The sequence below is a fragment of the Loxodonta africana genome, chromosome 7 (assembly GCF_030014295.1).
Source record: "Loxodonta africana isolate mLoxAfr1 chromosome 7, mLoxAfr1.hap2, whole genome shotgun sequence".
Lineage (NCBI taxonomy): Eukaryota > Metazoa > Chordata > Mammalia > Proboscidea > Elephantidae > Loxodonta > Loxodonta africana.
In genome coordinates this window covers 75,764,915-75,779,513 of record NC_087348.1, presented here as the reverse complement: position 1 = coordinate 75,779,513, position 14,599 = coordinate 75,764,915, and the positions used below count along the sequence as shown (strand labels likewise).

General features: G+C 39.0%; 1 protein-coding gene across 1 annotated transcript; it reads right to left on the bottom strand.

The window, feature by feature from the left end:
* Window positions 1-6,699: 6,699 nt before the first annotated feature.
* LOC135231948 (olfactory receptor 5P6-like) lies at window positions 6,700-7,644 on the bottom strand. Its single transcript, XM_064289181.1, has one exon. The coding sequence runs from the start codon at window positions 7,642-7,644 to the stop codon at window positions 6,700-6,702; it is 945 nt and encodes a 314-aa protein (XP_064145251.1).
* Window positions 7,645-14,599: the final 6,955 nt, after the last annotated feature.

The window sequence follows — 14,599 nt, the reverse complement described above, 5'->3', positions numbered from 1 at the left end:
AGTTGTATAGATGGAGAACTATGAAGTAAAAAAGTTATGCATGATTTCCAAATAAGACAGTCTTTCACACTGCATGCCTCAAAGGGATGACTACTGGTTTGTGGATTATGTGACTAAGGAGATGATGGTAGAAGCTAGTATCTTCCACCCAAAGACTCAAGTAATTCTCTTGCTAATCCTCAATTTATGAAGTCCTCCGGGTGCTCCCCTTGGTGGAAGTGGGAAAATGGCTATTAAGAAAAATACTGGTCCAGCACCCCATCCTACACAAATACTAGTAAGCAACTGGACAGCAACTAACAGTAGCAACGACTAATGATGTCGAGCATCTGATCTTCATGTGTTTTTAAGCCATCTGAATGTCCTCTTCAGTGATCCTTTTGCTGTCATAGCTGATAATCCATCGTTAAGAAGTACATCTCATAACTATGCCCCTGTATTTTCTTGTAAGAATTTTATGGTTTCATATTATGGTTCTTTATCTATTTTATTTTATTTTTTGTATAGTTTCAGTCATGGACTCTGATTCATTTGTCTGCACATGAAAATCCAATTTTCCAGCACAATTTATCGAACAGAGTTCTTTCCCTGCTAAATAGATGAGCACCCATGTCAAAAATCTGTTGATCACAGATGTATGATTTTATTTCTGAAACCTCAATGCTATCCCACTGGTCTATATGTCCATTATTATAGCAGTCTCAGATTGTTTTAATTACTGTGGCTTTATAGTATGTTTTCAAATCAGGAAGCCTGAGTCCTCCAACTTTGTTCTTCTTCAAGATTGCTTTTGCTATTTGGGGTTCCTTATCCTTCCGTATAAATTTGAGAATTGATTTTCCATTTCTGCAAAAAAAGATTGTTGGAATTTTGATGGGGATTGCATTGAATTTGTAGATTGCTTTGGGTAGTATTGACATCTTAGCTATATTAAGCCTTCCAGTCCATGAACACAAGATGCCCTTTCATTTATTCAGGTCTTCTTTAATTTCTGTCAGTAACATCGTACAGTATTTTATGTACATGTCTTTCACCTTCTGAAATGCAGCAGCAATGGTGTCAGACCTTGTCTAACTTCAGGGAGAATGAGAATCAGCATCAGCACAAAGCCGACTTATATGAGGTTGAGGTCAGACACACTTCCACTCTTCAAAGTTTTTTCTAATTCTGGCACCAGCTGTCCTCCCCACTGCACTCTATTTCTCTGCTGGCTTTGATAATTTGTTGCAATAGCCACACAACTCACAGGCCATACTCACAGTGACATGGTTTCTTAAGGAATTAACATGGGATCAGGATTAACTTGGAAGTGTCACGGTAAAACACCAGATTTACACTCTGCTAGTTGGAATTGACTCGACAGCAATGGTTTTGGGTTTGTCTGTGTTTTTTTTAAGGAATGAAAACAGAGTTTTCCTGAAGGATAAAACATTTCACGAAATGGGCAAACACACCAGCACCCAGGCAAGATTCTGTGGTGAGTTCCAAAGTGCAGGGAGAACGATGAGGTTTTATCAAGTGGAGGGAACAAATGACTGCAGATGGGGGTAGGGAGGTATTACCTGGGAAAAAATTACAAGGATTTTCTTAAACGTCAAGCTTTCCTAACATTAGTTTCTAACCTCTCTAACATGTTTGACCAAGACATTCTCCTTAACATCAGTAAGTCTATTTGTTACATTTTGAGATGTTACATCCTGATGTATGTTTAACAAGGCATTCTGTGGGACCAATTTTAATTACAGCTGTATGCCTGCCTTTTCCCTCATTTTAAGGTAACTGGCTCATGACTTTACCTAGTTACAGGTTTACAAAGCATTAGCAGAAACGGAGCAGAAGATTCCAGTGAGTGAAAATGCAGCGTTGATTAAGACTTGGTTAATTGATGTTTACCTCATCCTGGTTACAGAGTTATAAGACAGTTACAGGCTTCATCTTAATATCATCCATTCTAATCCTATTTCCTAACCTCCGTGGACATGTTTCAGATAGGCATTCTTTTAAAAGACCAAGGTGAATAACATTCTTAATAAACACCTTCAACAAATAATTTCTCATCTGAGCCAGAAATCCTGCTATGCTCCCTTTGTGTTCCAAGCAGTTAATTTTTTTTAAGAAAGGCTGAATTTTCTCTTTAGAATGATAGAAATAAAGATTTTACTTTAACTCAGAATGGAGTTAAACTTTAGGCCTGAAGTCATCCATTTCAGTTATGCCAGTGCCTCAGTTTTAAGGGTTAAAGTCCACACACAGAGAAGTAACAGGAGTAACTCAGGATATAGTTCTTGAATCAGGGCAGCTTCTGCTTGGCTGCTGCTGTCAGGCCCTCACTCTCATGGTTTGGGCCTGGCCTCTACCTCAGCACCTGCTGGCCTGGCCTCTGTTCCCGCTCTGGGCCTGACCTCTGACCCTGCTGAAGCCTGTCCCAGAGCTTATTAACTCCACCAACAAGTGCCTGGAGGCACCCCCCCTCCCCGCCAGCTGCAAGCCTCCTAGCTGAAGGCCCTCATTTCTCTGGTTCCATGGGTCGGTGCATGCACTGTAGCCGTCTCACTCCATGGTCAGGAAGCTCACCATGCCCTGTCATGCTGATCTTCAGTGTTACAGCTCTCTCTGTCTCCTGGGCCTAGAAAGTTCTCAGCACAGGGACCCTGGGTCCAAAAGACATACCCCACTTCAGGCTCTTCTTGATGGTAGTGGGGTATCCCCTCAACCTCTGTGGGATGGTTGCTCATATAGGCAAGTGGCTCAATCTTATTGGGCAGATTTTACACACCCTCTTTGCATAATAACTGACCAATCCCCTCACTGAACTGAACTGACCAATCCATTCTCAAATGGCTCTATCTATTTGCATAACTGATATTTTCTACTGGCAGGGACTGGCTTCTTCCCTGGGTAACTGTAACAAGGGAAACTATAACAACTCCTTAGTGCCCAGGAAAAAAATCTCCCAAGCTGATTTCTTCCTCTCTCGTACAGAAGTAAGGCATAACAGTATACAATGAAACTCATTTCCCTTCTATTCCTATCTTGTTTGTATTTATCATGAAAACGTGTTATATTTTGTCAAATGCCTTTTCTATACTGATCAAGATGAACAAGTGGTCCTTTCCTTTGTTCTATTAGTTTGCTGTATTACACTGGTTGATTTTCTAGTGTTGAACCACCCTTGAATTCCTGGGATAAATCTCACTTGATCATGGTGTATAATCTTTTAATATGTTTTTTGATTTGGTTTGCTAGTATTTTGTTGAGTAGATTGTTTAATTTTTAAGTTTCTTTTAATTCTTTAAGCTTAGAAAAAGCAGTATTATATTCTCTGTCTGTTAATTCCCTTATCTTAGTGATTCTCTTTGTGTGGTCTGTTGTTCCTACTGGTTCCCCTGTTCAGCCTCTTGTTTCCTTTTGCATTGGACATTATTTTTCACTCTATGATGTTTGTAATTATTGGCATGAAAAATAAAGCCCTGAAATGAAGACTTTTCTCCAGATAGGATGTTCATGTATTTATTCAAGTCGCCTTGTCTTAGACCACCTTAACCCAAGTTGCAGGCTTGACTTTCCCTAGATTTCTAGATCTGCAAATCTGTACATAGGCTTGTTTCCTTCATTTTTCTCCCTGTGTATATGAGGTGTATGAATTAGACTTCTCACCTGGTCATGCCCTAGGCTTTGACTTCTGCCTCTCTCACTGCAAAAGAACACTAAATCCACAGCCCCAGTTCTTAGCTTTTCCTTCTACTTGTCAAATCTCCTCATTATAAAAGCATTTGTGAGTGCTGAGCTCACTTCTCTGGGTAATCACAGTTTATTTGGGTTCTCATTTTTTATCCTGTAAGCTCTAATGTGATTTTATGATGTCTTTAATATTTCATCAAGCTTATTTAGTTGTGTTCACCCTGAGCAAATGAGAGTTGATTAAAATTTCCAAGCCTCCCACTGCTGGAACAGAAGCCTCAGTGATCAATTTATGTGAGTACACAGGCAACACCACAGCTGGTATGAAGCGTCTTTACCTACTTCAGTCATTTGCTCAGATGTTACCTTCTTAGTGAGGTCTACACTGACATGTCAGTCTCCCTTACTCTGCTTTGCTTTTTGTTTCTCCGTAGCTCTCACCACCTTCTAACGGTCTATATCACGTACTTGTTACTCTCTTCATCTGTGTCCTCTGCGAGAATATTAATTCCAGGAAGGCAGACACCTTTATTTGTCACTTGTATTTCCAATAGCCCACACAGTACCAGATATATTAGAAGTACTCAGTATAATTTTGAATGAATGAAATGATTAATGCCCTGTGATGATTAATTTCATGTCAACATGAATAGCCTATGGTGCCCAGTTGTTTGGACAAACAGTAGTCTAGAGGTTGCTATAAAGGTATTTACATGTGATTAACATTTCATCGGATTACCTTAAACTAAGCAGATTACCCTCTACAATGTGAATGTGCTTCACCCAGTCATTTGAAGGACTTAAGACCAAACTATAGTTTCCTGAAGAAGGATTCAGCTTCCACACTGTAAATAGACAACATTGCTGACAACATTGCTGGAATTTCTAGCCTTTTACCTCACATCCAGATTTTGAACTTCCTGTCCTGCCTAATTCTGTGAGCCAGGTTCTCAAAATCAATCTCTCTCTCTGTCTGTCTGGTGTCACAGCAGTTAAGCACTCAGCGACTAAAATGTTGGCAGTTCAAACCCACTAGCTGCTCTGTGGAAGAAAGGTGTGACAGTCTGCTTCCATAGTGATTACAGCATTGGAAACTCTATGGGGCAGTTCTGACAGAATCAACTCGTTGGCAATGAAGTTATTTATATGTACTACAGAATATATATATGGCCCTGGGTGGTGCAAACGCTTTGCTTTCAGCTAGTAACCTAAAGGTTGATGGTTCCAACTCACCCAACAGTGTTGTGGAGGAAAGACCTGGCAGTCTCCTTGCATAAAGATTACAGCTAAGAAAACCATATAGAGCAGTTCTCGTCTATAACACATGGCATCACCATGATTCTCAATCCATCAAAAGCAACGAGTTTACCTCCTATAATCATGTGAACCAATTCAGCTAGATAAATCTCTCTCTCTTTAGCTCTGTTCACCATGAGAGTTGCTTAAAATTACCAATCCTGCAGCTGCTGGATTCAAAGTGCTGTTCTCTTTTTCGTTCTCTACTGGTTCTGTTTTTCTAGAGAACCCTGATGAAGGAATTCCCTGTGTTTCTATTTGCAAAAAGATGCAATATTTGTCTGAATCCTTAAGTGGGCACAGGAAACAAAAATAAATGTAGCAGTCATCAGCATATTGGGGCTAATTTAGCCTGTTCTGAGAGGCAGTCACTATTTTAGCTGGAAAAGAGTTCAATCCCCTGGAGTTTTAAGAGCAGGATGTGAGCCTGATCATAAACAAATTCCTCCATTAGTTTCTTCCTCACAGACTCAGTTTTATCCAGCTTGCCGGATTCTCCTAGAAATCCTTTTTTGCTTTTGCTCTGCTGAGTCCCTGATGAGTTTGGGAACCTGGTCATTCTCTCAGAGTAAGTCACGTCTTCTGATCTGATTGAACAACTCACACATTAGTCAGGGTGCTCTCTTACTCTTAGACTCTACCACCACTCATTGCTGTCGAGTCAATTCTAACTTATATTGACCCTGTAGGACAGAGTTGGAAACCCTGGTAGTGTAGTGGCTAAGTGCTACAGCTGCTAACCAAAAGGTCAGCATTTCGAATCCCCCAGGCGCTCCTTGGAAACTCTATGGGGCAGTTCTACTCTGTCCTATAGGGTCGCTATGAGTTGGAATACACTCGATGGCAGTGGGTTGGTTTTAGTGGGTTAGGACAGAGTAGAACTGCCCCATGGGTTTTCCAAGGTGTGGCTGGTGGATTTCAACTCCCGACCTTTGGGTTAGCAGCTGAGCTCTTAACCACTGTGCCACCAGGGCTCCAAACGCATTGCCGTGGAGTCGATTTTGACTCATAATGACCCAATTTATAGTGACCCTATAGGACAAAGTAGAACTGCCCCATAGGATTTCCAAGGAGCAACTGGTGGATTCAAACTGCTGACCTTTTGGGATGAAGCTGAGCTCTTAACCACTGCAACACCAGGTCTCCTCTTAAACTCTGGAGACCCCTTAAATCCAAGGCTAGATTTAGAACTCAGAAAAACAGCTGGAATTTTATGAGTCTGCAAAGACCATCCCCAGCAGATAACCTTTCTATAAGCACAATGTCTTTAGCAATTTTACTGTGTGGTTCCACTTTGTTATTTCCCCTCAGAAGGTGCTCAGTCAAGGCAAAACTACAGTTATCAGGCTCATCTCAGCATAACCTGATGCTGAACATGAACACAGCTTTAAAGGTTCGGAAGTACAATAACCTTAACTTATGACATAGAATTGCTTTTGAAAAATCATGTATGAATAAATATTAAAAAAGATTGTCAGCAGATTAAGGTTTTTTTCATGTGAACCAATTCGTGTTTCTTAATTATAAATTTAATTTGATTTCATTAAAGTTAACTCATTATTTTCTCTGATTTACTGCCTGAAGATCTGCCCCCAGGTATACTATGAAGCCTCATAGTGGCTGATTATTTGCAGACATATTTTGCCCACAGGAAGCAAGTTTCTTTTAATATTACATTAATAGTATATTATTGCATCAAACCCTATAAAATAAGAGGTTTCGTTAAGGAAATATTTTTCTACCAAGCTGTCTCTTGAGAACACCCTTAATCTCATTATTCCTGAGACTGTAGATGAGGGGGTTCAACATGGGGATCACCACCATGTAGAACACAGATACCACCTTGTTCTGGTCAGTAGAGTAGCTGGACTTGGGCATCACATAAATGAATGTGGTGGTCCCATAGAACAGAGTGACTGCAGTGAGGTGGGAGGTGCAGGTAGAGAAGGCCTCGTGGCGGCCCTCAGTGGAGTGCATCTTCAGGATGGTGATGAGGATGTAGGTGTAGGAGATGGCTATGACAAACACTGTGACCACAAAAATGGAGCCAGCAGAAAATGAGGAGACCACTGCAGGGATACTGACATCAGAACAGGAAAGTTCAACTAAAGGAGCAAAATCACAGAAAAAATGATTGACCTGATTTGGTCCACAGAAGTATAACGAATCAAAGCAAATAGTACAACAACAAGTATTGAGGAAAGCACATCCATAAGCCATAGAGAATAGCTGGACACAGACTTGCGTGGACATTTTAGTTAAATAAAGCAGTGGGTTGCAGATTGCTACAAAGCGATCATAGGCCATGGCAGCCAGAAGACAGCACTCAGCTGACCCAAAGAAAACAACTGAACCAAGCTGGGTGGCACATCCAAGATAGGAGATTGTATGTCTCTCCACCAGGAAGTTTATAAGCATATTGGGTGTGACAGAAGATGAATAGCCTATGTCAGAAAAAGCCAAGTGGCTCAGGAAAAAATACATAGGATGATGGAGCTGAGAAGAGGTTCTGATAAGGATGATTGTGCTGAGATTGCCAGATATGGTCACCAGATAGATGCACAGGATGACCATAAACAGGGCGACCCGAAGGGTAGGATCTTCTGTTAAGCCCAATAAAATGAACTCTGTCACTGCAGTGTGGTTCCCATCCACCAGGGAATCCATGAGACAATGTAGCTGGTTCAAAAAGGGCCTGTGATGAAAATATTGCATTAAAGAAGCTATGAATTTCATGGTTTCATTTTCGTAAATACATACATGGAAGTCTTTATAAACAAATTTTTCAAGTTTTGTTTTAAAAAATTTAATGTTTACTTAAAGCCCCAGAAAAATGTATATATTTATATGCAGCGATGAGTCTCTCTCTAGGTTTAAATCACTTTTATTAAAAGCATCAGATAACTTGGTGGAAATAATGTAGTTTTTTCTGGCTAATATTATTGTTTACAATAGTGCATTCCAAGCGCCTCTAAATGTAAAAATTAGAAAACATAAGACTTATGCAAATAACGAAAGGATTGGTAAGTATAAAAAAAATGTATAAGTACAGGATTACATACTGAAAACTAGCATAATCGCTAATACTTATTTAATGCTTACTAAACAACAGACACAGAACTAAGCATTTTATATGCATACTTCTGTTTTAATTTCCATGAAATAATATTAAGTATTTTGTTATTCTCATTTCACAGCTAAGGAAACTGATAGCTGAAAAATTAAGTAACTTACCTTAAGTTGTATACAAAGTGGTGGAATTAGGATATGAACCCCAAAGTTTGAATCCAATCCATTTCATTAGTAACTACAACATAAATGACATTGAATAATTATATCGATGAAGTTGAGTATACTTGGAAATTAGTTAATAAGAGATTAACCTTTTTGCTTTCTGATAGCTAACACACAAAAGAGATGTCTAGTTAGTTACATAGTTCACAAAGGCTATCAGTAAGACAAGAACATTTTTTTAAAGGAGAAATACAGTTATTCTTGATATTAATACAACACATGAATTTCAAATTAGGGAATAGTCACCTTTTGAAAATTTATTAAATATTTGTAGGTAAAATATTATTGTTTTATGAGGGAATGTGAAATATCAATCTAATCACCATACGAAACACTATATGACTGATACTCAGGATGTAATTAAAATGCAATTATTCAAACAAATCAAATCATTTTCTACTGTAACAACGTTTTCTAATTGGAGTATTGTAGAATGAAATAATATGGTATAGCCTCACAAGTTAAGAAGTTTAGCCAGGCTCACCCAGCTAGTGGCCAGGTTGACCCTCATCTGTAGATTTTCTGGCTTTTTATCCTGGGCTTTGTCCGTTGTGTCTTGTTGACTGTGATCCTAGAGCACTCAGACCCATAAATAAAGTAAAACTTTCTGCAAAGATGCTTAAAATAATGAATCTCCAAAGAATCTAGGAGGTCATGAATTCATTAGCATTGTGGCTGAGTGCGAAATGTAGGTAGAGTTTCTGGACTTATGGGTGGATAAATAAGGAGTCCTAGTAATTTGAATTAAGCTCATATTTTTACACTAACCTGACTGGAAACTTAAGTGAATTCAGAGTTACTTGCTAGCTGACTGCGTGATTACGTCTGCCTGGTTACCCAACTATGGCTTGTGAGTACAGACACGATCTTAGAGAGCAAAGCGTTCTCAGTGGTGAATTATAAGGAATACGTCAGGTACTCACAGATGCTGAAATCCTACCTCTTGAAATAATCCGTTCATCTTTCTGTGATAAATCTAATGTCTTTGTATTTATACAGCAACCATGCTATCTTTCTGTTATGGTTTGCCTTTGGGGACAAACCTCTGAAGATTCAAATGTGAATTCAAAGCACCAAAGATCATCATCACATTCTCCAGGGGAAACTGAACAGTTCAAATCCCACATAGACAACTAGTCTGAAGGGTTCTGTCAAGTCTCAAGTGGCCTATTTATTCATTTATTTTTGTTTCTGTGTAGGTGTTGGTGCACTTTCAGTTGACGATTATCGGGGCATAATAAACTAAATTTCTTATAACTAAATATTAGTTTTTAATTTACTTTGATATTAAATCTTAAGGGATACTGAAGTTCATGTATAAAAGGTAACTTTATCTTCATACATTCAGCTTGTTCATTTTATAAGTATTTGGTAGTTAGTGTAAGAAGCTCCATTTGACACTTTGGGGAATATGAGGTGGGATACCATACAAAGTTGAATTTTTAATAACAAAATTATTTAAGACATGTACATATTTTTCTAGCAGAAGTTATAAAATATCTTAAAAGTGGTATAGATTGAGAACTATGAAGTAAACAAATGATTTCCAAATAAGATAGCCTTTCATACTACATGCCTCAAAGGGATGACTACTGGTTTGTGGCTTATGTGACTCGGGGGATAACAATAGAAGCAAGTATCTTCAACCCAAAGTCTCAGTGAAATTCTCCCGCTAATCCTCAGTTTATAAAGTCCTCCTGATGCTCCCTGTGGTGGAAGTGGGGAAGTGGCTCATACGAAAAATGATGGCCTATCATCCCATCCTATACAAATACTAATAAGCCACTAGACAGCAACTAACAACAACGACTAATGATGTTGAACTTCTTTTCATGTGTTTTTAAGCCATTTGAATGTCCTCTTCAGTGATCCCTTTGTTGTCATAGCTGATAATCCGTGTTTAAGAAATACATCCCACAGCTGTGCCCCTACATTTTCTTGTGAGAATTTTATAGTTTCATATTTTGGTTCTACATCTATTTAAAATTTTTTGTTTGTTAAGATGAATAATGGATTCTGATTCATGTTTCCGCACATGGAAATCAAACTTTTCTAGCACAATTTTTTAAAGAGACTTCCTTTCCCCCAAATAAACTTAGCACCCTTGTCAAAAATCGGCTGATCATAGATGTATGATTTTATTTCTGGAATCTCGTTGCTATTCCATTGGTCTATATCTCTATTATTACACCGTCCCAGGTTGTTTTAATTCCTGTGGCTTTATAGTATGTTTTGAAATCAGGAAGCCTGAGCCTTCCAACTTCCTTCTTCTTCAAGATTGCTTTAGCTATTTGGGGTTCCTTCTCCTTCAATACAAATTTGAGAATTGGTTTTCCATTTCTGCAAAAAAAGGCTGTTGGAATTTTGATGCGGATTGCACTGAGTTTGTAGATTGCTTTGGGTAGTATTGACATCTTAGCTATATTAAGCCTTCCAATCCATTAACACAGACTGTCCTTTCATTTATTCAGGTCTTCTTTAATTTATTTCAGTACTATCTTAAAGTATTCTATGCACAAGTCTTTCAGCTTCTACAATGAGTTAGCAACAGTGTCGGACCTTGTCTAACTTCAGGGAGAATGAGAATCAGCATCAGCACAAAGCTGATTCATATGATGTTGAGGTCAGACACACTTCCACTCTTCAAAGGTTTTACTAATTCTAACACCAGCTGTCTTCCCAACTGCACTCTATTTCTCTGCTGGGTTTGATCATTTGTTGCAAGAGTCACACAACTCACAGGCCATACTCACAGCAACATGGTTTCTTAAGGAAGTGACATGGGATCAGGATTAACTTGGAAGTGTCATGGTAAAACACCAGATTTACACTCTGCTATTTTTTTTAGTTGGAATTGACTCAATGGCAATGGGTTTGATTTTCTGTTTTTTTGTTTTGAGAAACAAAAACCAAGAGCTTTACTGAAGGATAAAACATTTCATGAAATGGGCAAACACACAAGCATCTGGGCAAGATGCTGCAGTGTGTTCCAAATTGCCTGGAGAACAGTGAGGTTTTATCAGGTAGAACAAACAAAGGAGTGCAGATGGGGGGAAGGGGGAGTTATAGGGCAAAAAATTACGAGGAGTTTCTTTTTTTTTTCTTTCTTTTAATTTTTATTGTGTTTTAAGTGAAAGTTTACAAATCAAATCAGTCTCTCATACAAAAATTTATATAAAAAACCCAATGCAGTCAAGTCGATTGCGACTCATGACGGCCCTATAGGCCAGGGTAGAACTATCCCATGGTTCTACTCTGGAGTAGAACTGCCCCATGGTGGATTTGAACTGCCAACCCTTTGGTTAGCAGCTATACCACTTAACCACTATGCCACCAGGGTTTTATATATATTATTTATATACACCCTGCTATATACTCCTAGTTGCTCTCCCTCTAATGAGACAGCACACTCCTTTCCTCCACTCTCTATTTCTGTGTCCATTCAGCCAACTTCTTTGCCCCTTGACTTGTCATCTCCCCTCCAGGCAGGAGCTGCCCACATAGTCTCATGTGTCTACTTGATCCAGAAAGCTCACTCCTCACCCGTATCATCTTCTATCTTATAATCCAGTGAAATCCCCATCTGAAGAGTTGCCTTTGGGAATGGTTCCAGTCTTGGGCTAACAGAAGCTCTGGGGACCATGACCTTCATGGTCCTTCTAGGCTCAGTCAGACCATTAAGTCTGGTCCTTTCATGAGGATTTGAGGCCTGCATCCCACTGGTCTCCTGCCCCATCAGGGTGAATGAACATTCTTTATTTATTTATTATTGAACTTTAGACGAAGGTTTACAAAACAAACTAGTTTCTCATCAAACAGTTAGTACACACATTGTTGTATGACATTGGCTAACAACCCCACAACATGTCAACACTCTCCCTTCTCAACCCTGGGTTCCCTATTACCAGCGTTCTGTTCCCTCCTACCTTCCAGTCCCTGTCCTAGGGCTGGTGTGCCACTTTAGTCTTGTTTTGTTCTATGGGTCTGTTCAATCTTTGGCTGAAGGGTGAACCTCAGGAGTGGCCTTATTACTGCACTGAAACGCTGTCTGGGGGCCGTGCTCTCGCGGTTTCTCCAACCTCTGTCAGGTCAGCAAGTTTGGTCTTTCTTTTTGAGTTAAAATTTGTTGTACAGTTTTCTCCAGCTCTGTCCAGGACTCTCTGTTGTGATCCCTGTCAAAGTAGTCAGTGGTGGTAGCCAGGCACCATCTAGTTGTATCGGACTCAGTCTGGTAGAGGCCGTGGTAGATGTGGTCCCTTAGTCCTTTGGACTAATCTTTCTCTTATGTCGTTAATTTTCTTCATTCTTCCTTGCTCCTGAAGGCATGAGACCAGTGGAGTATCGTAGATGGTCTCTCACAGGCTTTTAAGACTCCAGACACTACTCACCAAAGTAGAATGTAGAACATATTCTTTATAAACTCTGTTATGCTAAGTGAGCTAGATATTCCCTGAGGCCATGGTTCCCACAGCCCTCAGCCCAGCAATTCAGACCCTCAGGGAGATTGGATGTGTCTATGGAGCTACTATGGCTTTGCCTTGTACAGGTTGTGCTGGCTTCCCCAGTATTGTGTACTGTCTTACCCTTTACCAGAGATACTGCTCATCTATTGTCTATTAGGTGTTTTTCCATCCCCACCCCTCCCCTCCCTTGTAACCATCAAATATTGTTTCTTTTGTATGTAAACATTTTCATGAGTTTTTACAGTAGTGGTCTCATACAATATTTGTCCTTATGTGACTGACTTTTTTCAGTCAGCATAATGTCCTCCAGATGCATCCAAGTTATGAGATACTTCACAGATTCATCGTTGTTCTTTAGCATTGCATAATACTCCATTGTACCACAGTCTGTTCATCCATTCTTCTGTTGATGGGCATCTAGGTTCCTCCCATCTTTTTGATATTGTGAAGAATGTTGCAATGAACATGGGTTAACATATATCTATTCGTGTGACTGGCTTCTTCCCTGGGTAACTATAAGAAGGGAAACTTTAACAACTCCTTAGGGCCCCGGAAAAAAATCTCCCAAGCTGCTTTCTTCCTCTCTCTCTTTCTTTTATGCAGAAGCAAGGCATAAGGCTACACAAAGAAACTCATTTCCCTTATAATTCTATCTTGTTTGGAGTTTTTATTATGAAACAGTGTTGAATTTTGTCAAATGCCTTTTCTGTATTGATTGAGATGGACAAGTGGTCCTTTCCTTTGTTCTATTAGTTTGCTGTATTACATTGGTTGATTTTCTAGTATTGAATCATCCGTGCATTCCTGGGATAAATCTCACTTGATTATGGTGTATAATCCTTCTATATGTTTTTTGATCTAGTTTGCTAGTATTTTGTTGAAATGATTTTGTTTATCTTTAAGGTTATTTCTCTTAGCAGTATTATAAAAAAAATATTAATAGTGTCTGTTAATTTCCTATCTTAATCTCATCGATACTGTTTCTGTAGTCTCCTCTTCCTACTGGTTCCCATGTTTAGTCTCTTGTTTCCTTTTCTGTTGGACATTATTTTTCACTCTTTGATGGTCATAATTATTGCCAGGAAAAAAAAATGCTTGGAATGAAGACCTTTCTCCAGATAGGATGTTCATGTATTTATTCAAGTCACCTTGTCTTAGACCACCTTAACCCAAGTTCCAGGCTTGACTTTCCCTAGATTTCCAGGGATGCAAATCTGTACAAAGGCTTGTTTACTTCATGTTTCTCCCGATCATCATGGTCTATATGAGGTGTATGAATTAGACTTCTTACCTGGACATGCCCTAGGCTTTGACTTCTGCCCCTCTCATTCTAAAAGAACACTAAATCCACAGCCCCAGTTCTTGGCTTTTTCTTCTATTTGTCAAATCCCATTATAAAAGCATTTGTGAGTTCTGAGCTCACTTCTCTGGGTAATCAGTGTATTTGGGTTCTCACTTGTTATCTTGTAAGCTCTAGTGTGATTTTATGAAGTATTTAATATTTCATCAAACGTATTGAGTTTTGTTCATCATGAGAGTTGATTAAAATTACCAAGCCTCCCACTGCTGGAACAGAAGCCTCAAAGGTCAATTGTATGTGTGTACACAGGAAAAATAATATATGAATAAAACATAGAAAGGATTTGCAGCAAATTAGGATTTTTTTCATGTGATCCAATTTGTGTTTCTTAATTCTAAATTTAATTTAATTTATTAAAGTAAACTCACTAGTGTCTCTGATTTACTATCTGAAGATCCACGCCCACATATACTGTAAGCCCCACACTGGCTAATTATATGCAGATATATCTTGCCCACAGGAACCAAATTTCTTTTAACATTACATTCATGACATACTATTGCAT

Bases quoted from the DNA above. Each gene is read 5' to 3' on its own strand.
- LOC135231948 (XM_064289181.1), bottom strand. From the start codon at position 7,644: ATGGATTCCCTGGTGGATGGGAACCACACTGCAGTGACAGAGTTCATT.